The sequence below is a fragment of the Astatotilapia calliptera genome, chromosome 20 (genome assembly GCF_964374335.1).
Source record: "Astatotilapia calliptera chromosome 20, fAstCal68.1, whole genome shotgun sequence".
Lineage (NCBI taxonomy): Eukaryota > Metazoa > Chordata > Actinopteri > Cichliformes > Cichlidae > Astatotilapia > Astatotilapia calliptera.
In genome coordinates this window covers 21,400,005-21,422,710 of record NC_137441.1, presented here as the reverse complement: position 1 = coordinate 21,422,710, position 22,706 = coordinate 21,400,005, and the positions used below count along the sequence as shown (strand labels likewise).

General features: G+C 42.7%; 1 protein-coding gene across 2 annotated transcripts in view; it reads left to right on the top strand.

Annotated features, from left to right (window-relative positions):
• The window catches only part of bcl2l1 (BCL2 like 1), a 30,156-nt gene that overhangs the window by 1,442 nt on the left and 6,008 nt on the right, over positions 1-22,706 (top strand). For both annotated transcript variants that reach the window (XM_080295385.1, XM_026154157.2), the window contains exon 2: positions 2,504-3,277. In XM_080295385.1, the coding sequence (XP_080151511.1) occupies positions 2,720-3,277 (558 nt within the window). In that variant the 5' untranslated portion in view covers positions 2,504-2,719. The remainder of the gene's footprint in view (positions 1-2,503; positions 3,278-22,706) is intronic.

The following is a 22,706-nucleotide window of genomic DNA, read 5'->3' as shown; positions in this document are numbered from 1 at the left end:
CCAGAGGGAGTAGCATGTTTCAACACTGCTCTGACTGGTTAATGTGTAAAAGGACAGTTTAAATTCCACCGTAAAAACATCAGCAGTTTAACTGAAACAAGTTAATGTTTGAGTTAATGTCGCGTTCGGGCGCTACATTTGGTCACGACTCGCTGGTATTCCTTGAGGAGCTGTGTGGTGTTTACATCAGTGCTGGCCCATTAAAACCCGAGCCACGTGTAGGTAGCTGGGGACCATGTGGCCATTGTAAACACTGCTGCCTTGTGGGTCTTTATGTGCTGTAACGGGCTCTTTCTGTTACTTTTACCACCCAAATGCGGACTAAGTAGTCAGCTGGGTGTATTTCAGTGAGGTTTTTTTTGTGTATGTGTGTGTGTGTGTGGGGGGGGGGGGGGGCAGTTTCTGCCATAGCTCGGAGCCAGCTGACACTGTATCGTGCTTCTATTGTGCTGTTAGGAGTATATTGTATTATGTAATGACACCAGCGCTATTTGCATGGAACTCCTTCCCAGCGGTCGGCCACCCTGATTATTAGGTTCCGCCACGTATCAACGTAAATGTCAGTATTGCTACAGGAAAGGTCAGACTCCCTCACGATAAGCAGACAGTTTGGGATCACCGGCGGGTCACGTCCCTCCCACGTCTTTTTGTGTGTACCAGTGAGTGTGGTACGGTGACAGCAGAATACAGAAGGGGCTGACCAGTCAAATGCTCTCAGAGTCTTTGTTTCAGGGACCTAAACTCAATTTAGAGGCTTCAGGACGGGAACGGAAATAATTAATAAAGCAGTTTGTATTACTGAACATCGCTAATGTTATTAGGCTGCTGTCAGGGATGTGAAAGTAATAACTGAGGCTGCAGGAGCTTTTCTCCACGGACTTTCTTATTCACATATGAATTGTGATTTATTTATTTATTTCTGTTAATGTAACCTGACAAAAAAGCTGATATATCCTTGCCAGACTGTATTTTCCACAACCCAAATGTTTTTATTTGGAACAACTCCAGATATATTCAAATTTCTGTTATACATGTGAATAATAAAACATTCATTCCCCACATTATTGTTGCTGGAAATCGGTTTTGCCTAAAATGTTAACTGGAGAAGATTTGATTTGATAGAAACGGATGTTCATTTCCTCCTAACTTGGATATATTTCTAATCAAAGCTGCTTCTTCTTTTTTCTTTTTTTTTTTTGGGGGGGGGCTGTTACTCTTTAATATGGCTGATACTAATGTTTGAAATAAAATTTTGGCTGATAGCTAATACAAATATTTTGTTATTATTATTGTAACTTTTTGTTTGCATTTTGTTCCAGAAACACAAATTAATTTATCTTAATTTTTAAACTTAACGTTAACATAAAAAAACAACAACAACAAAACGCATGTTTTAAGGTTTGTCAGCTAAAGATAAGTATCGATATTGATATCTGTAAACTGATATGAGTCAACAAGGCCAATTCAAATATGAAGCTGATCTGTGGGTGCGTACCTGTTCGGTATGCTGACCTTTCTCCTCGGTGGTAGTTCACATGTTTTAAAAATTCCTTCGCTGACAAAGTAACCAAACATGTGTTTGACCTGTGCGTAACCTATCTGAGCAGAATGTTTTAAGTAAGAGCAGTTTGATACATCACTGCTTAAAAGAACCAAATTACTGAGGTTATTGCTGCATGTGTTTGCTAATAGTTTCCCAGAATTTGAGTTCAGAGGAAGTTTATGACATTTTGTATATTTAACAACGCTCAGGCTGTTTTTAATCAGCCGCTGAAACATAAACGTAAGTTAACTTGATGAGAACAAACCTGCCGGCGGAGAGTGGCAGCACGGCATCTCCCATACAGTTTTTATTACCACATTTTATTTTGCAGTTCAACACTGTCACCACACGTTCATGCTAAAGCTGTCAGAAGAGCCCATAATGCAAGCTCATATACATGCATCGTTAATGCTTTCTGCAACCTCCAATGCCAGTAATGAGGAGGAGGCTGGAAATATGACAGAGTCAGTTTTGTGTGAAGATTTAAGGGCACGTGTGTGAGCGAGAGAATAACGGAGTACTTGGAGATGGGATAAACAAGATGTGTGAAAGCTTCCCTCAGAGGTCAGAGGTCACTGATTAGGATGTCTACGTGGAGCTTCAAGCCAGACTGTCGTTCTGATCTCGCTTCACCTTCCTCACACCTCCTTTAACTTTGTCTCTCTCTTTCGCTCTCTGACACACGCGCACACACACACACACACACACGTGTGTGTACACACACATTCTCTCTGCTGTCGTCTCATTAATATCATCGCCATCTGCTTCATATGTAACAGCCCAATTAGAGAGACGCACTTTGACCCTACCTGTCCAAATTTAATTTGAAGGTTCACAGTCGTCCCTACGCTCTCCACTCTCCTTACACGGTCTCACACACACACACACACGCGCGCACGCACACGTAATCCTGGATATAAGCAATCCAGACTTTGACCTTTCATCGTTGTGTCTCTGCAGGGCCTGAGCTGTGCAGCCTTGTATAGGTTTGGTTTTCACCCCCCCAAGTGTCCCGTGGATATCAGCTGACCATGGTGGTCTGAGCAGAGAAAACGGGAGGAAAAAAAAAAGCCTGGCGCAGTGTGTGTACACTCTAACACAGCGAGGCTTGACCAGCAGAGAGAAGAGCCGGAGCAAAGAGGAGGGGAAAACAAAAAAAGCACATTTAAATACAAAATGTCTCAAAACAGAGAACTTGTGCTTTTCTACATAAGGTATAAACTCTCCCAGAGAAACTATCCTCTCAACCACATAGTACTCAACGAGCCTTCGAACAGGACTGATGGGGGGGCAGCGGGGTTGGATGAGGAACAGCGAATAGACACACACGCCAATGGGACTTTTAATGGCACGAGTCCCGGGACCCCACCGGCATCCCCGCAGCGGCGGCAGCAGCAGCCGCCATCAACGACGGACCTCGACGCAGTGAAGGAGGCGCTCCGGGACACGGCCAATGAGTTCGAGCTGCGATACGCTCGTGCCTTCAGCGACCTTCACAGCCAGCTGCACATCACGCCGGCCACGGCCTACCAAAGCTTCGAGAACGTGATGGACGAGGTGTTCCGGGACGGCGTTAACTGGGGCCGCATCGTAGGGCTTTTCGCGTTCGGCGGGGCACTGTGTGTCGAGTGCGTCGAGAAGGAGATGAGCCCCTTGGTGGGCAGGATCGTAGAGTGGATGACGGTCTACCTAGACAACCACATTCAGCCCTGGATCCAGAGCCAAGGAGGATGGGTGAGTCACACACACAGAAGCACGCATGCCATTTGCTTGTATAGCCTCTTTCATATAAGGGCTCTTTAACATTGCGGCCTTTAATTACACAGGCAAGGTAAGCTCAGGTCGCCAGCATGGAAAATTTCCTTGCTGCCACTTTTACTATGCAGTCAGGTGGAAAATAAGGTTAAAACCTGCCCTTACTTTTCCCATCTACGCCTGCTTTTGTTGCTATAGTGATAGCGGTGTTTTTGATCATATGTGCCGTTTCCCTGTCAAGAGCAGATTTGCTCCATTGTGCTAGTTGTGAGGCTTTCCTGCCTGTGTGGCTTGACCTCTAGAGGATCGTTTTGTTGTGTCTCGGTAATCTAACAAGTCGACATGAGACAGTGGCTGGCTCCATAACCTGCCAAGAAGAGACTTGAGATTGGATCTGATGAAGATGGAAATTGGAACACACGTGGCTTCAAGAAACATCTGTCTTTAAAAGCAGTAAAAACAAGCGTGCCTGTGTGGTCAGCAGCTAGTGCAGCTGTTTTCTAATTGATCAGCATCACGCTGCTCAATGAGCTGAATCGAAGTGGGAGATTAACAGCCTAAATCAGGGTTCTGGGAGTCTCCTGCTGCCTGCCTGGGGATCGAAGTTCTGTCATCACAGGGCAGGATAAAGTCCAAGGCTTTTACAGATAGCCCTTTTGTTTTGCTCTGGTCAGTTTATCGGCTCTGTGCTTTGTTTTTTTTTTGTTTTCTTTTTCGTTCTTCCACTCTCTGATCATTTTATCTGTGCAATTTTTTTTTTTTCTTCAGTTGTCTTTCACCGAGGCAGCTGCATGCAGATGAAAGCTCAGGTTCCCCCCCCTCCCTCCTCCTCGGGTTAGTTTTAAAGTCAGCCACACTGGTACGGACAGTACCAGCGTGTGTTTGTGTGTGCTCGTGCACACTTTGAGGACAGATAAGGTCAGCTCTTTCCCTTTGTCTCAGCTATTTGATGGTATGTAATAGAGCGGGAGAAGAGGGGCTGATTATATTTATACCAGTGCTCTATAACACCAGGTCAAAGGTCGACTCTATAAAAACCAACATCCCTGTGGCTGAAAAGCTTCCAAAAAAAACAACATGAAAGATCATTGCTCTGCTGTTTATACTGTAGATGTTAAAATATGCATTTCTTTCACCACCTTATCAAGTGGTGTCAGGTTATGGAAGCGACTGACAAGGATCTGATTTGTAAGAGCTTTGCTGCTTTTAAATGCTAATAATGCAATTATTTGACTATCTGCTGAGAGATCCAATGACAAAGCACCTGTAGGTCTGAGCTCAAAATGACACCTTTTTTTGTTTTGTTTTTTGTTTGTAGCCACGTGGTGTGGCACAATATCTCATTAGCTTCTTGATTGAGTGCTATGAAGTTTTCCGCACTCACTTCTTGCTCCCTGTCAAACTGCAATAATGTCGCAATATCCGATTTTATTTGACAGTTATAGCCAAACTCAGTCATGGAAACATTACTGTTTTTGTATCTATAGCTGAATGACACAGTGACCACTTGGACATTACGGTAGTTAATGACTACTGTCTCCTAAACTTATACAACGTCTAAGTGCGATCACTATTAACAACTGTTTTTCTCCAAATATGTAATCAAGTGTTAGTGGCTACTCGGTACGTGTTAGACGTTTATGGTGACGATAGATGAGCCGAGAGCTTACAGGTTAATCTGATGCTTCATCCGATTTTCACATCCTGACCGCAAATGGATGTTTTCAGTGTTGTCATCGCAGTCTTATCAACACATATGTCATGATCTCCATGATCTCATAGTCGAAATGATCCAGGCACCCCACGCTCACACTCTCAAACACGAAGGCATTTTGCTTAGCAACAAGTTAGACTAATTAGTTAAGATGCTGAAGATAGAAGCTTGCGGTTAGTGGCCTGCGTGTCAGTGTAACCTAGACTCGGAGATATGAATGACTTCATCTGAAATGTTCAATGGATGTCATCTGCCAGCACGGTTTCACTTCTGCCTGATGTTGAGCACATGATGCCACTTCCTTCCCTCTGTTCCCCCTTCTCTTCCATTTCTATAAGTCACTTTCATAATGGTGCTCCACTGGCTCGTTTAAGGGGGAAAAGAGCTGCTTTTGACATGTGTCCTGTGTAAGTTGCTTGTGAGCTGACACACTTTGAGTCGAGGTATTCATACTAAAACAAACTTCAGGAGGTGGTTTACCACTGCAGTTCTATCTTTTATGCCTCCCCCCTCCCTTTGTCACAGTGTCATTGCCTTCTTTTTGTGGGTTTGTCTGTTCAAAGACAGCCTACACTTTCCCTGAAACGCACCAGAGTCTCTGAGTAAAACCCACATGAGACTTTGTTTTTTTTTTTGTTTTTTTTTTTGGTCTTTCATTTCCCTCTTTTCTTCCTTTCCTCCCCTGACGCCTCCTCACAGGGATGAAGCACAAAACCGTTGGCAGATGTGGGTATAGCTGTGAGGCAGGTGTGCCCTTAGTGTTAGCTGATGAAATATTAGTCCGCCCTAAGCAGCAGCAAGGTCACTGTTTCAGTTTCACTCAGCAATCACTCTTTCTCATTATCTTATTATCGCACGTTTTTACTGTTTGGGAAGAACCAAACGGCTCAGGGTAGTTTCCCAAAAGTTGGGAATTTACAGCAGGTTTTAAAGCTTCAGGAACAGTCTCGCATTCATAAGACTAAACACTTATTATCAAAGCAGCTTGTTTTCCAGTAGTACTGTGCAGAAATGCAGCACAGTTTTGTGGATGGTCTATGATTTACACAGATTGTTTCAGTTTTTTTCCAAGAAAAATACTCAGTGACTTAAATATCAGTAGGGCTACTACAAAGAAAGTTCAGTATAGCCCGTCTCTTATCAGTGATAAGGTTTGTTTTTTGTTTGTTTTTATCACCCAGGATTTCTTTATCAGGCGACGTGTGCACTCCCATGAAAGGGGATTTCTGATCAGTAGTTTGACTCTTCTGCATAAAATAAAAAGCCAGCTAATTCAGACAGGTGACAGAGAGCTGTTAAGCAGGGTTTTTACTGCATATAAAAATTTAGTGACAACAAACCCAGGAGTGTTTTTAAAGTACTGTGAATTTCAAGTTGGATTTTAGTCACTCGAGCTTTAATGCATTTAAAAAAAAATCCATCTATGTAATGTCCAGTTTTGTGCTACGTTAGGTAACAGAAGTTATGTGCAGACTAATCCTGGCTATGACCACAGTCACCGTGTCGAGCCCATTTTGAGCCGGACAAACCAAGTTGGTGTGCAAACCAGGATCGCTCTCAGAAAATTGTAAAAGCACAAGTTAATATATAAACCTGACACATTTTGAAATAAACGAGATGTCACGCATGTCACACTGAGTGAAAATTAAACACTCCACCATCATTAGAGAGTAATCTTAGCAAGAATTGTTCTTTTTGCTTAAAAAAGTGAATAAATAAAATAATATCTTCAGCTTTGGTTCTGTGAAATAAGAAGTAGTAATTTTATAGACTGAAGTGTGAGAGTTGGAATCTGAATCGCTGCTTTTTAAAACGTTAATGCGAAGAAAACCTGTGACATTGTTTTGACCTGGTGGAATCAGCCGAGGTGCCAGTTTAAATATTGTAAAGTGAACGGTGTTTTGATCAAGTGTGGCTGTCATAAAAGCTGATAAAGCCTCAGCCTAAATGATCCCGCCGGAGCTTATTTTGGAGCCTCCTGTGTCCAGGACGCCGCGATATTTAATGGTAGCTCGGTGTGCGAGATAAATCCGTTCAGCCACAGCTTGTGGTTTTTAAAGAACAACAGGAGCAGAGCCATATATTGTCTGATAATAAACCTCCTTGGCAGACAGCAGCAGTAGAGACAGTGCTATCGACCTAATAATGCTGTTTCCAGCAGAGCAGGCAGTGGCAGTGATTACTCAGTGGAGATTGAGCCGCCTCAGGGTGGGGGTACAGGGTTATTACCAATTATAGATGAATAATATCTCAACCTGCTACTGGGGGAAACAATGTTTTTTTTTTTTTCTTTCTTTTTTTTTCCCTCCCTGACAGACTAATAAAGCCTAAACTCATTTAGAAGAACCATGTTGCCACAGTCTGGGGATGCTTGGCTGGAGCTGGATGGGTCGAGTGGGGGTGTATGCAGAGAAACTAAGGAAGCCCATTAGTCCAGTTGTTGTGCTTTGTACTTTTGACGTTTTTGCTAAGGTGAAGGAAAAGTTAACTACAAGAAAAATGAGCAGTGAAATCCTTACTTCAGCTTTGCTTTTTCTTTTTTTTAATCAGCCACTTATGGCTGTGCACACTATATGCCACGTTTTTCACTCGCACTTAAATGAAAGTCTGGCTTTTCTTATTGTGAACAAACCTCATCAGATCCTACTAACAAGAACCTAGTTTGTATCTACAGCCTGATGTAACGTGTAACCTCAGTGTTGTAAAGCTCTGTAATTGGACAAAAACAGTTATACACTGTTACAATTCTTACAGCTACTGTAGAAGTTCTTTGCCACAAATGTGTAGTATTACACTCAGTATATCACTCCCTCCACAATGAGCTGATGGTAAGTGACTTTTGTTAGAAACGTCAGCAGCCTTTTGTTTTAGAAATTTTTCTGGTAGCTATATATTTATTTATTTTAAGCAGCACAGAGACAGCAAAAAAACCCAGAACATAAAATGTAATAAATGTCGACCTTTGGAAGCAAAGGACAGATAATAAACTGCATGTTTTATGACAAAAAACTATTCTGAACTATCTCTTTTCTCAATTTTCTGTCAGAGCTGCCCGAATTATTCAGAAAAGGTCCTCAAGTAATTTCAGTCAGCTTTTCTTTGTCCTGAAGTGTTTATGTAATTATTTCTAGTTGTAGGGTTAGAATTTCTATTAGTTTTTTGGCACTAAAACAAACAAACTGACTTTCTTACAGTTTGTTTCTTTGTTATCATAAAAGTGGCCTTCTGAATACAAAAGCAGAAATAGCAGGGAGTTACAGGAAGGATATTCCTGTGCAGAAGTTCCTCTGTACGTGGTGGGATTGTCCCAAAACCTACAGACAGTCAAGACGTCGTTGTGTTTTTCTTTATTTTTCAGCCTCTTGATGAGAGATTGTTAATCACACACACAGTGTTGATGTATGTGATTATGAATGTAGGCTGTTGTAGAGTGGTTAGACACCGAGGCTGTAATTAAGGGTCCACAGAAGGTAAGCGCATTGACTTGTTTTGACTAGGGAAACACCTGAGTTGCCTTTGTGCTGCTCTCTCCTCTGCAGACTTACTTAACCCTCGGTCTCTCTCTCTGTAATTAACATGCACATAGGATACACAGTTACATCCACAGAGTCGTCTGTCAGACTGTCCTAATGTATTGGAGCAGGAAATCGCACCCTTGGGACCTAAGCTGGCTGCTTCAAAACCCCCAACCCCTCATCCACCCCCACCGCCACCCCCCCTTCCAACCTTGAGTATCTGTACCCTCCCTCTGTTTCCCTCCCGTGTCCTTCGTTCTCCTTTAAATGCACAGCTCCTTACGACAATTGAACTTTTTTTTTTGTCCCATATTTTTCCATCTGTGCCCTTCCTCCCCTTTTTGTCCTCCTTTTCACTCCTTTCCCTCCTCCTCGGCACCCAGCTACGTCCAGTCCAAAGACCACAGCAGCTAAACGTGTTCCAGCTCGCACATTGCCGCAAACCTCGTCAATCTCGCCATTAACCCTGTGCACCCGTGTTCCCGTGCTCGTCCTCCACATCACCCATAACATCATCATCAACACTATCGATTCCCTCCCACTTGATCCCGACTCACTCCCACCCCCTCCCACGCAGCTGCCACCGTTCCTTCATCTTCCTTCTTCTTTAACATCTCCCTCCACATCATCCTCCTCCTCCTCTCCGCTTTATCACTAATAGCTCACATGCGGCCAATTAAGAGACACGTTTTTATATTTTCGTGGCGCTTTCTTTGTTTTTTTGCATTAAGGATGGCGTTCTGCTCACGAAGCAAAGTTTCCAGGGACTGATGGGGTGTTTGTTTGTAAGCACACGTGTAGCGTGGGTGGTTGTTGTCTCATATATCGTATCGTTTTTATTGTATGGTGGCGCACTGCAGAGGGGAGGGGACGGCGCCAAGTCAGACTGGTCATGTGACTACCTCAGACAAAGAACCTGTGGCCACATAGACACAAACACAGAGGAAAATGGGCTATACTGGCTTTTTAGTTGTGCCCACAGGTACAGCGTTGCATCGCAGACAAAGCCTTCGCTGATATGAAAGCAACTTTGTCATTGTCACATTCTTTGACTTGTGACACACACAGAGACACCCCCCCCCTCCTTTTTTGGATCAATGGCGGGCACTTTTGTTGGACCGGCATCAATAACTGGCTTTTTGCAGTGGGCGGCTTTATGCAGATTGATCTCTGAATGTAGCTGCTCACCCGTGGACATGTCTCTATTGTTTCTGTGTGCATACGTTAAAGCTCGCGCATTAGTTTTTCATGATCTGTGACACCGGACGTGTGTGTTAGCGCGCGTGCTCGTAGTCAGTGGTGGGTGTCAGAATCACAGCTTGAGGATGGCAGCAAACAGATTGTATGATTCAGGCGCCACCAGCTCCATGACAGGAACATCAGACAGGGACCAGTTGTGTGTTTTTTGTTTTTTTTTTAAGTTGTCTGGCGCTTATGTTCGTGTGTGTGTGTGTGAAGTGGGGGGTTCTACTTGAAGAAAAAGGGCATGGAGGAGCTATTCTTGTGTTGTTGTGGTAGCCATGTCTGGGAGGGGGGGACTAAAAGCAGAATTATTTTGGTCAGTAATTGGGATCTGGATGATTTTATATCTAATCTTATATTTAGAGGACAATGGGGGAGCCGAAGCCAACAATCAGCCAACACCTCAGTGAAGCAGTAAAAAACACTCCCCGGGTTCAACTATGGAAAGACTTTTACTTCTTCTAGAACATAAGTGTCAAACTCTGGCCCGCGGGCTAAATTTGGCCTGCAGCCTAATTACATTTGGCCCGCGAAGCCATTATAACTGGCCTGATGGTATTATACAGCTAATATATATATTGTCTAGTATTAAGCTTTGCTTGTTCCATATTCAGTTTTTCAGCAAAACTTGTTTCAATTCAATTCAATTTTATTTATATAGCGCCAAATCACAACATAAGTCGCCTCAAGGCGCTTCATAGATACAGAGAAAAAAAACCAACAATCATATGACCCCCTATGAGCAAGCACTTTGGCAACAGTGGGAAGGAAAAACTCCATTTTAACAGGAAGAAACCTCCGGCAGAACCAGGCTCAGAGAGGGGCGGCCATCTGCTGCGACCGGGTCCATAAGAAAAGATTCATTCTTATATCTGGAGGAAGATTTTGTTTTTTCAATAAATATTAATGTTAGACCGCGACTTTGTTCCAGTTTTGAATTTTGGCCCACTGTGTATTTGAGTTTGACAATCCTGCTCTGGAAGGTTCTTGTTGACCAAAAGCTCTTTTTTTTTTCTTTTTTTTTTTTCATCAGCTTAAAATGTGAGATTCACAAAAAGAACTTCATACGAGCAATAAATCATTCAAAAAGTCATCTTTTATGGACGTTTTCTTGCTTTGCTTTGCTTTATTGTTGAAATCCAAGCCTGGGCTGTACCGTTGCTAATGCTTTTTGTGTTAGCTATCGTGTCTGAGTATTGATGGATATTTACCTCAGTTTGTGGAAGAGTGATAATTTCAGGCTTTCTACTTTCTCATCGTCTAACTAAGGAAAGAGAAAATATTTGAAAATTCTTCTTTGATTATTTTTATATAAACACACAGTGGCTATTTCATTAGCTACTCCTTGCTAGTACTAAGCTTTCAGAACTGCTTTAATCCTTCATGCAGAGATTCAACAAGGTGCTGAAAACATTGCTCAGATATTTTGCTCAATGTTGACGTGATAGTGCCACAGAGTTGCTGCAGATAGGTCAGCTGCACATCTTCGATTCCACCACATCCGAGAGGTGCTCAGTAAAGCCTAGAGACGGTTGAGTGGGAAAATCCTGGTAGATTGGGAGTTTCTAAAAAGCTCAGAGCAGCCTGCTTTGAGCTTCAGTAGATCCTCTTTACCATATCTACATCACAGCCCTCAAATTTCCAGAGTCACATTAACAATCTGCTACCACTGCAGTGGTTGTTTATTTATTTATTCATTTAATTTGCTGTGGAAAAAAATCAAAATAGAACAGAAAACCTAGTCAACAGCCACCAATCAAGGATTCTGGTTTAGATTCTTAAAAGCTATCTGATTGGTGGTTTAAGTATTTGCTTTAACAAGCAGTTGAACAGATATACCTAATGAAATGGCTTTATAATAGCTGAAAGAGCTAGTGTGTGTGTGTGTGTGTGTGTGTGTGTGTGTGTGTGTGTGTGTGTGTGTGTGTGTGTGTGTGTGTGTAACATCGGTTGGTCATGTGAGAGACGAGACCTGTGGCCCCGAGGCGTCTCACACACACACACACACAGGAAAACACAGCAGTGAGATATCAATACATGCTCCTAATGAATACACGTGCTGCATCTAGACTGCATCTGATTCTCTTTATCAGCGTCTTCTCTCTCTGATTTCGAAACCCAGACTGGTGTCACAGCAGCGAGGCATCTGTGTGTTCCATATCCAGACGCTGTTTATGTACACAGGACGGATATCCAGCTGTGTAATAGACGTGTGTGTGCGTGCGTCTATACTGCCAGCACTCTGCGGCACGCCGGGCTGTTAGAGCGGTTTTGCCAGACTGGTAGACATCAGACTGCCACTGTAGTGTGTCTCCAACTACCCACGCACCCCCCACCCACCCAAAACGCTGGCAGAATGAAGAAGCATGGACTTCTAGAGAGGCAAATGCAGACAGAGAGGAACATGAGGCTTGTGACTCAGCAAGACAAGGATGCGCATGAGATGCATGTAGGTCAGTAAGTTAAACGGGCTTTGTGGTGCAGTCTGTGCGCACCGTGATGGTTCTACACATGCACTTCGAGTGCATACGAGCAGAACAGCTGGATGTTTGCAGCGCTCGGTGGAGATGCTACATTCAGTTGCTCTACGTGCTGCTCCACTTCTGAGTGGCTTAGTGGGGAAATCAGGTCACAAGCAAACCCCCCCCCCCCCCTTCTCCCTACATCTTTCTCTCCAGTCTCCCCTCTCCTGCTGTCTGCTTGCCCCCTCAATTTGTAGGCCACTCTTCGTCTTATGTCAAACATATGTATATGAGAGAGAGAGACAGAGAGAGATGCATGGATGTATCTTATGTCTTTACATAGATCTAATATCTGCCTGCCTCTCTTCTCTCATTGCATTTCATCCCTCACCACCCTCCTCTCTTACTGCCTTTTTCCCCATTTCTCCCTCTCTCCGCTCATATCTGTGATGAGATTATGAGGCATATCATGGGATTAGCGAGACTCGTGGCATGTATTAAAGTGGGAGAGCTGAGGGACAGATAGCGAGGGTTGATGACTATTTCATGGTAATGTGGCACCCAATCTCATATAAGGCTAAATGATGATAAAGAGCATCAAGGCCATCGTCATTGTATTCATCACAGGTTTGTTTGAATGGCCTCAGGGGCTTAAAGCAATAGAGACGAAACCGTATCTGCATCAGCTCCGAAATATTAAAGAAAAAGGAGGAAAAAAATAAGAGGGAACAAAAACTTGGAGGCTTGGAGATATTCATCTCCAGGTTTCTTTCATGTAGGCAAACTTTCTGAAAGTGAGCAGTAAGTGATAGGAAGTGTGGTTTAAAGGAAAGCTGCCTCTGCCGCCACTTTCTCCTCTCTCCACATTCTTTTCTCATCATGGGTTTCCCATTTTTCTGTTTCCAGTCATTTTCATCAGCCTTTTTTTCCCCCTGCAGCCTGCTTCACCCTTGTTCGTGTGTTCTACTTTCCTGTTCTCTTATTTAGTTCTCTCCCACCCCCTGACTCCCTTTTTTGTCTTTTTGTTCCGTCTCAGTCTGTTACCTCCCTCGATTTCTGTCTCTTCCAGCTCTTCCGGACAGATGGCAGGTCTCAGGGTTACGGTGTGTTGTCTGGGTGGGGTGACGGCCTACAGGGCAGTGGGTTATATCAGCGAAGACATCCTGCCACGCCGTCTTTGCTTCCCTTACATCCTCTATCTCTGCCTTTACACTCTGCCAACCTTGCGTTCTCTCTGTCAGATGTACACACAAACGTTCTCGAGTCCTTGGCCTTCCTGTTGGGTCTCAGCGGTGTATACGTACAGTATGTGTATGCGTCTGCTGACAGAATGAGGTTTTGTGGAGAGAGACGGCCCCCAGAGTGGGGCAGGGAACAGATTGGAGTCTGAGCCTGCATGTCCTGACTCATTAATCTCTTCTTTAATTCATGGTCTCACCGCCGGCTCAACACGTGCGCACACATTTACAGACACGCACACACAGTGTCAGCTCCAAGGACCAAAAGAAGAAGGAAAAGTACATACAAGCACACTGGAGCTGGCACAACACCAGCGAGTGTCACGGCTAAAGGGTGCTTTAATGATTTAATTTCCTCATTTTTCTTGCTTGCTTCCTTTTTTGCTTGGAAATAATCCAGTACACCCCCCTCTCCCCAATTTAAACACTGCCACTGATGTCACATTGCAGCCAAGAACTTGAAGTTCAGTGGCTGAATCACTTCAGGAAGCTAAACATCCGTGCAGGTTACTCTCACTCTGGGACTGCTTTGTGTAAGCTGAGCATCAGTTTTCCGTAAGGCAGTGAAGAAAGAGTTTCTCTGTTAAACCTGACTTGCTTCAGAGCCTCGACAGTCAATTCCTGTCAAGCCATTGTTAAAAATGTTTCATTGCCTCAGAAAACAGAGTAGAGGGGAAACCACATCCAGAGCTGCTTAAGAAATCAAGAACAGATCCAGCCATATGAAACATCACGATTCGAATGGATGCGCCATTCCTCAGGAATCAGCAAGTGCAGCATATATTTTTCATATTTTCCTCTCACAGTGGGTCCATTTTCACGGTCTTGACTGTTAGCTCGAGAGGTCTATCTTTTTGGATTAAGATTGATTCCCTATTTCCTTGAATTATGCCTGTACTTTTTAGTATTATCCAGCTTCCTTGCTTGTGGAAACTGTGAGCTTCTGGCACCAGGCGTGAACTAAATCCCTAAGATCTAAATGCGTTTGGCTCTACAATAAAGCTTCCTGGTCATGTGGAATTTTTGGCAGCTGACCTGACTTTCTTATTCCTTGAAATGCCTTAGCAACTGTGATAAGGATGAAAACGGGAACGGAAGGCCTTGAGGAGGAACAGGAACTCATCGTGAGATGATGAAGACATTGATAAGGAGAAAGGAACAAGCAGTCACGTTGTTGACTTTTTTCCCCTTAACTGGACTCTCATTGCTGAGTATAAAGGTTCAAACTGACGGGATAAAAGTAGTATTCGCAATAATAAATGAACAGTCTAATCATATGATGATGATGACGACAGATTAGGACCAAAGTTGGGATGTTATGCTGAGTTTTAACTGTGAGATAATTTTTTATTTTGATAATACTGATAATGAATTGTAGATTTGTTGAAAGTGACGTAAGCACTGTGTGAAAAAGGACAGCACCCTCACTCTTTTCAATGGGCCACTGTGCTGATACAGAGGGGTCATAAAGGCAGCAGCCTACGAGAAAGAGGGAGATTTTCTGTTTGAGCACTACGCTTCCGTTCGCAGTACAAAATTGTAGCCAACAGGCTGTGAAAATCGGTGCTTTCAGTCCTTCACTGGTGAAATCATTTGCAAAACACTGTGTTATGGGTCTGCTTCCTGATAGGCTCAAAATGTCAGCACACAAAGTGCACACGCCTTGAACGTCAGAGATTTGCCAATACAGAGTACTGATCCAATAACAAGGGTTATTCTGTATTTGTAACTCAGAGGAATAAAAAGTCAAATCTGTTCAGTTTTGTCCATATGACTCCAAATCACAACAATATTTGGCTCAAGGTGCTTTTTATTGTAAGGCAAAGACCCTACAATAATAGGGAGAAAAAACCCAATAATCACATGACCCCCTATGAGCAGGCACTTGGCGACAGTGGGAAGGAAAACCTCCCTTTTAACAGGAAGAAACTTCCAGCAGAACCAGGCTCAGGGAGGGGCAGCCATCTGCCATGACTAATTACGGGGTGAGGGGAGGGAGATGAGTGTATACACACAGAGAGTGAACAGAGGTGAGTGAGGAAGCATAACTAAGAGGAGGTTCAGGTCACCTGATCCAGTTCTGAGTAGATGCTTTATCAAAAAGGAAAGTTTGAAACCTAATCTTAAAAATAGAGAGATGGTCTTTCTACTGAATCCGAACTGGGAGGCGGTTCCTAGGAAGAGTGTCCTGAAATATGAAGACTCTGCCTCCCATTCTACTTTTAGAAACTCTAGGAACAGCAGGTAAGATACCATTCTGAGAGCCAAGGGCTGTATTGGGGTGATACAGTACTACAAGGTCTTTAGGATAAGATGGGGCCTGGTTAGCAGGATTTTAAGTTTTATTCTGAGTTTAACAGGGAGCAAATGAAAAGCGGCCAATATGGGCCAAATCCATTCTCTCTTTCTGCAGTGGAGCTTTTCAGTCATGTCACACTTGGCATCATTATGCTTAACTTTTGCAAACATACAAAGAAAAGCTGTAAGCATCACAGCTGTGAAATCCCTCCAAACTGCTGACCCTTTCCTGTTAGCCTTTTGCATGTAAGCTGTGGTTGTAACAGTCCGTGGACTAGTGCGAGCACAGCACAGAGCTGAGAACTGAATTGTTAAACTAGTTGTCCCTGTAGTATAGTTAGCTAAATCCATTTACTGGATTGGTGCATCCCTTTTTTAAACATCATTTGAAATGAGGACCTGGCAGAGGTCGATCCTGATACTATATCTTTAACCTTTGGTCTGGTCACTGCTGCACAAACTGTGGTGAGCAGCTTTGAACACTTCATTTCTGAGAATTTGTATTGTTCATCTTTTCAGTGGTTAAAAGAGCCAGCGTGTCACACTGTAGTCCAGCACTTTTTGACTTAATAATTCGAACACAAAAATGTTCCATCTTAAGTTAGCTCAGTTCCAAAATGTTTTAGGCTTTCCTTAATAGAGCCATTCAGAGCAAAGTCACTCTAGTGTTATCTTACCTGTATGCTTAAGCATGCGTTTTTCGCATGTGCTACGTAGATGATAAGCAGGTGGTGTAGATTTCTCTTACTCTATACCTTTTAATCAAGAATATTGGGAATGGGCACTGCTTGTGTCATGTTCTTCCATCTCTGCAGAGGACTGTTTAAAATCTTTTTGCACATAGGTTTTTCTAGGAGAATGTCCTGGCAAAGGCCCCTTCCTAGCTGCTCTCTGAGCCTTTGCCCTGTGATGAAACGGATGTTTCAAAGGTTTTCGTTGCCAGAATAATGGACTGTGCTCTGGCAAACATTCACAGCTTAGAAGTACATTGAATTCAGGAGGTTTATCTGGCTCTTAGTTAATTTAGTGCTCTTTTTGATCTTGCCCAGTCACAGTGATTCTCTGATCCGCTCTGGGACGGTTTGTCACTAAGGCAGAGGTCCACTTTCACTTCCTGTACGTCAATCTGATGTAAACAATGTTAATGACATCATTCTGTTTCATCAGTACGAACAGCATGTCACATTTTAGTTGCCCTGTAAACAGCATTTCATCAGTCAGATCTGTCCAACAGTGACTTTACTCAATAAACAAAAACACATGAAAAAATGTGTTGCTGTACTCTGAGCCCAGAGAAATTGCAGTGTGTGTGTGTGTGTGTGCGTGTGCGCGCACGCATGTGCGCTCAAGGCCACACATTCGCGTGTCCACATTCCAACTTTTGCAACTTACAGGATGTGTTGCTCAGCTACAGCCAAGACCAGATGACTTCTTAAAGAGCATTAAGAGGCAGCTCTGCCTGTCTGTGACTCAGAGAGATCACCAGTCTGTTGCTCTGTAAGCTCTAAACAGTAATCTGGCTTTTGTTTTTCCCTTTTCAGCGTATTCAGTCACCACTCACTTGTCACTTTTACATTTCTCAGCTTTTCTGTTTTATGAATCACGTGATTCACTCATTAATGTTTCACGTGGAAACACGCCTCTTAAAGATGCGTCAGCCTCTGATTTAATGCAGCCTTTAAAAAAAGAACTGGTCTCTGTTTCCTTAACTTTCAATCTGCCTATTCATGTAAAGACTTCTGTTGATGTGCCCAGGAAGTAGGGCTGTGCGATATGACCAAAGTCTCATATCCCGAATTCTATCGTCCCAATAACGATATAAATCACAAAAATGTAACATTTTTTGTAAATTCTGTGAATCTCGGGCAGCTCGTCTTGCGGGAAGTGTTTCCAGCTGCGCGTCATGTAGCTGGAGTCGAGTGTTTTAACCGATGCATGAAACTATACATTTTTAGACATAAGTTGTAACAGCCGCCGTTTTCTTTGTGAGTATTTATTACACAGCGTGCTGCGGGGAAAAGCCTGTTCTAACGTTTGAGTCTAAGGTTTATTTTTTAGCACCTGGCGGTTCTTTTTTAATTCTCATCCGTAAATAATCTGCTCTTTCACGTGATTCAGTTTATTTTGAAAAGTCTCAACAAGATCTTGAGCTTTATTGTGAAAGGTTTATGTGGAACATAAGCAAGCGGACACGTGATGCTGTTACCGTCATTGTTGCTAACCACAACGCATAAAAACAGGCGCTTGTCCATCCATAGTGTGGTTATATAAGAGAAAGAGAGAACTTTGAGAAATGAATATAGCCACTACAGTGACCATCAAAACGATGAAAATATATTGCCGTAAACAGTTTATTGTGCGACACCACGAAACAAACGATAGCGTAAAATGAAACATAGACGTTTTTATATCGTCATCCGATATATATCGTCATATCGAACAGCCCTACCAGGAAGCACTCCTCACTTTTATTCTCACACTGACAAGCCTTTCTTAACACATGCTTGAAGAATTCTAAACATGCTCAGAGCAGTGCATAGTTATGTGTGTATGTATATCAGATATGTTTCTCAGGGTTTTGTTTTGAAGATGAGACTTGAATCCCAAATGTTTTACATCAGGATTTTTAACAAACAAAACCAAAAAAACAATAAAAAAAAAAAATCTACCCACATGTTCAGTCTCAAAAATGTTGCTGCGACAGGTTTTTCTCTTTTGCTATGATGCCCGGTTCCCCACAGAGTATGACCTTCTACAGACCCTGTAACTTTCCACTTTGGCTTATGTGCTTGTTTGTTCCATATCTCTGGGTGCTGCAAAGCTGGCTAATCTGAACTGTTTTTGTCCACACATTGCTTTCACAAACACTGCAACAGCACATATTTGTGTTTGTGTCTTTGTCAGCTTTCTGTCATAATAGAGAATTTTCCAGTTTGGCAAAGTACACTCCGTGGATTCCTCAATGCATGTGAATTGCACCTTCAGTCTTTTCTAGCGTCAGCATACTTTCGTCACAGTGGCCTTCTGTTCGTGCGTCAACCAATTGTGGTCAGTGTGGCGTGGATATCATGTGCTCTGTAGGTTACTAGAAAGTGCACCTCGCCAGATGAGTGAGCTGTCTAGATCAGAGGTTTAATCCACACTCACAGATGACCTGCTTGTTGTATTGAGATTGAACACATGGAGTTACAGGGTTATATTTATAAAACCAATAGTAGTATATAGTAATTAGGATAGTGATTTATAAAGTGTCAAAGAAGGTTCAGAATAGCATCACAGCAGTAATTTCCATGATATAGCAACACTGCACAATGGGTTCTCTGCATTTCCACTTCCAAACCATTAAAGCTCCATATATCCCAACACTTTCTACTGGGATTCATCTTCTTTTACTTCCTGAACCTGATAAAGTAACCGCACTCAGAAATAATTAATCTTTTTGGCTGTATCGCTATTCATTAACAGCCCTATTCTTTAAAAGCAGATTGCAGTTAACCGAAGTCTGTTTTCTTACTCCTCCTGATTCAAGTGCGTAATCCTAGCTACCATGGCCACTGTAAGACAAACAACTTTGGGTGCCATTGATCTGTAGTGAGTGTAGGCTGTCAGTCCATTCTTTACCCCAGCTGTCAATATGTGTCCACATCTATTTAGTCTGAAGGAGGCTGTAAAACTTTGCGATAGGAGTCCGATATGAGTCAATGAGTCTGTGAAGCTCACTTCAATTTGATGATATCGACACTGAGGAGAGAGAATGGTGGAGGAGAGCAGGTAAAATGAGAATGAGATGATAAAAATATACATGTGATGATGTTAGATGATCATATATGGCTTGAAAGAGCTATTTTATGATCTTTAGGTTAAAAGTAACTTATAAGACATACTATGCACGTGGTCGGTTTCTAGCCACAAATATAAAACGGTGATGGGCAAAACAGAAATGTCCATCTTGGCCACTGTATCAAGATGCTGGGGCAACATGGGGGGCTTCCACAAACCAGCGCCCACTCTGTGTATTTTGAATGCATTAATCCTAAATTCATGCGAATTAGTTTGTTAAAAGACATAATTACATACCAATCAATGTATATAGTTATTAATACATAATCTTTTTTGCTATTAAATAATCTAAAAAAATACTTACTTTACCTATAAATTAGGATCCCTTATTATATTTTGCATAGCACAAGATTTTCTTTTAGTGACTGGACTGCACTTTGTATTGGGAAATATCAGAAAAAGTTTGAGAACCACTGCTTTCAGGCAGCTTTCTTATGATTGATCACCCCTTGCAAACAGAAGTCAACAAGTCGGTGGGGCTGCAGTTCTTCCCTGTGCTTGAGTTAACATGTAAGAGAATCTGCTTCTTATGACATCATTAAGATATCTTTTCCTGTAGTTTAAGCATTTATAAATACCTTCTATTACTGTAAATAGTTGAGGTTTTAACACTTTCTGATAATATAACTTTGATATGGATATGAATGTATCACACAGTGATGCTATCGGCATTCAGTGTGACAGAATGATTAAACACGGGTCTGCTGATATTAAAACTAGATTTATTTTTTTTTCCAGTCCCCCCCAAGTTATTGTATTTCCATCTGTCTTCCGCCCTATTTTGTATAAAAAGGAAGTGAGTGTGAGGTGTTAATGTGCATCTGGTGTGTGTATGTTTATGCATGTGTGTCATGGTCAGGAGGTTTCGCCATCAGGGGATTTGAGCGTTGCAACTTGTTATGGTGCAACATCAGAGCAACCGACAAGTCAGAGCTGATGAATGGGAAGCTACTGCTAATGATCGGTAAAATGCTCCTTTCTCCACATGTAGTATTGGACCATTTATCAACTACAGAAGTGGACCTGCAGGTCCAGACACACTCACATATCACACACACTAATCAGCTGCTTCCCAGTAGCCTTGGTAACCAACTGCAGAATCTCTCTCTCCCTGTGATTCTTCACTTTGCCCTCCTTTTCTCTCTCTTATATCCAACCTTTTTTGCTTTCATGAGCTAATCCCCCCCATCCTTTCTTCCCAGCTAACGAAGAAAGGCAAAGTTAAAGACACAGGAAAAAGAAAGGGGGGGGGGGGGAACACAGACGAGGCCTGAAAGTACTCTGCAGGCCGCTGCCTAGCACCTGATTTCCTCCGGGAGCCACACAGAGATAAAGAAATAAAGGCGTGACCGTGTGAAAAGGAAAAAGGGGAGAGCAGATAAAGACAGGGTTTACCTGCCAGGTGGGACTTTAGGAGATTGAGTGTATCAAACCAGCAGCCCTGTCTTGACATGTGCACAGTAAATTGCATGATAATTCTGGTATAGAAATAAATCTGGACCCCCTCAGGCATTCAGTTGATGGCGTTTTAAAAGTAAAACGAGGATCTGCTCGCAGATGGAGCTAATGGAAAAGTCATGCTTTGAATTATGTGTTTGAATGCAAAGGTGTAGAGCAGCAGCTACAGCTGCAGGTGATTTATATTTGAATTGCGTGACCGCAGCATCCAGGTCCCTCTGATACCACTGCCACCCGTAGTAAGGCTGTGTTGTTGCTTGTGATTTATAGCATCACAGTCACTGTCTACAGTGGTTGGCCCGTACCCAGTGGTCCAGTGTCAGAGCACTAGTAGCTTGTTTTTTGTGTCAGTGTCAATGTATAAAAAAGGCATGTTTGGACCCACTTTTAAGAGTTTTTACAGGTACAGCAAGGATCACAAATTCTGAATTTACACTGCTACAGTAGAAAAATAAGAAGGGTTTTTACGTGTCTGTCCGTGTCCTTGTTTATCGCTTCTGAATCACTGATGACCAACCTGTCACCATCACTTCGAGAACACGTAAAGGTTTTTTTCTCTGGAAATGCAAATTACAGCTAAAGATCATCTGTACCACTTGATCTGACTCTTTTCCCAAGCCTGTAAGCACATCTCCCTGCATGCTGAACATGGTAGATTCAATTAGAGCCACCCCCGCGCTTGTTTTCCTCTGCTTTTGTGCTACGTCTGGTTATGATCTACATTTCTTTTATTGTCAGCAACTTCCATAAAAAGCAAACAACTGGCAATGAAATGATCTTGCTCCTCTGTCCCACAGGGGCCCATTGTTGTCCAAAAACTATAAAAATCATATCAGTCAGTGACACACGGTTGTACTGGCTGACATGTTCCTTCATTACTATGAACACACACATTGTGTTTTATTTTGGGTGAGTTTCACATGTGCAGCACATAACTTCTCAACTGAAAATAGTCCCCAACAATTGTGCTATTTTATTTTAAAAATAGCCAATTGCTTTTAGTACTGTTGCTGTATGTTTGCAGCAACAGTACCCATGCATTTTGGATTTTTAAATTCATGCCATTGCATTGTGTAGTCTTTAAACTAAGAGTTTTGTATGACATCCAGATATTGGCAACTTATGTTAGTGAAGACAAAGAGACAAAGGGAGGAGTTTAAATTTCTAGAGATGTGAAGATGGGACGAATATTTCCAAGTGATATGAGATGTATTATTAAAAAGTGGGCCAAAGACTGAGGCGTGGCACATATGATTGGAGTTGGCCATGCGTTTGTCATGCGTTTGGTGTGGTTTACGTAGACGGTGGTTTATGACACCAACTCTCTGCCATCTATAATCCAGTTTTGAGATCCCTTCCCAGACGCCTTAATGCCCACTCACATCCTGGGCCATCTGATCTCAGGAATTCGCATGATAAGGTGGGGCCAGGTTTCACAATGAACTCACCCGAAACTCTGGCTGATTGGGACCCACGCCCAGTTTCATACCTTGGCTCAGGTGATTAGAGGATCATCAGGGGGTCCTTTTGTCCCTCTGTGGGGGGATACTCCCACTAGGTTTATATCTGGGACTCTCCACCATTTGACCTTAGAACTGAAGAAGCTTCTCGGATGAGAGGTGAAACGTCTTCAAGTAACTT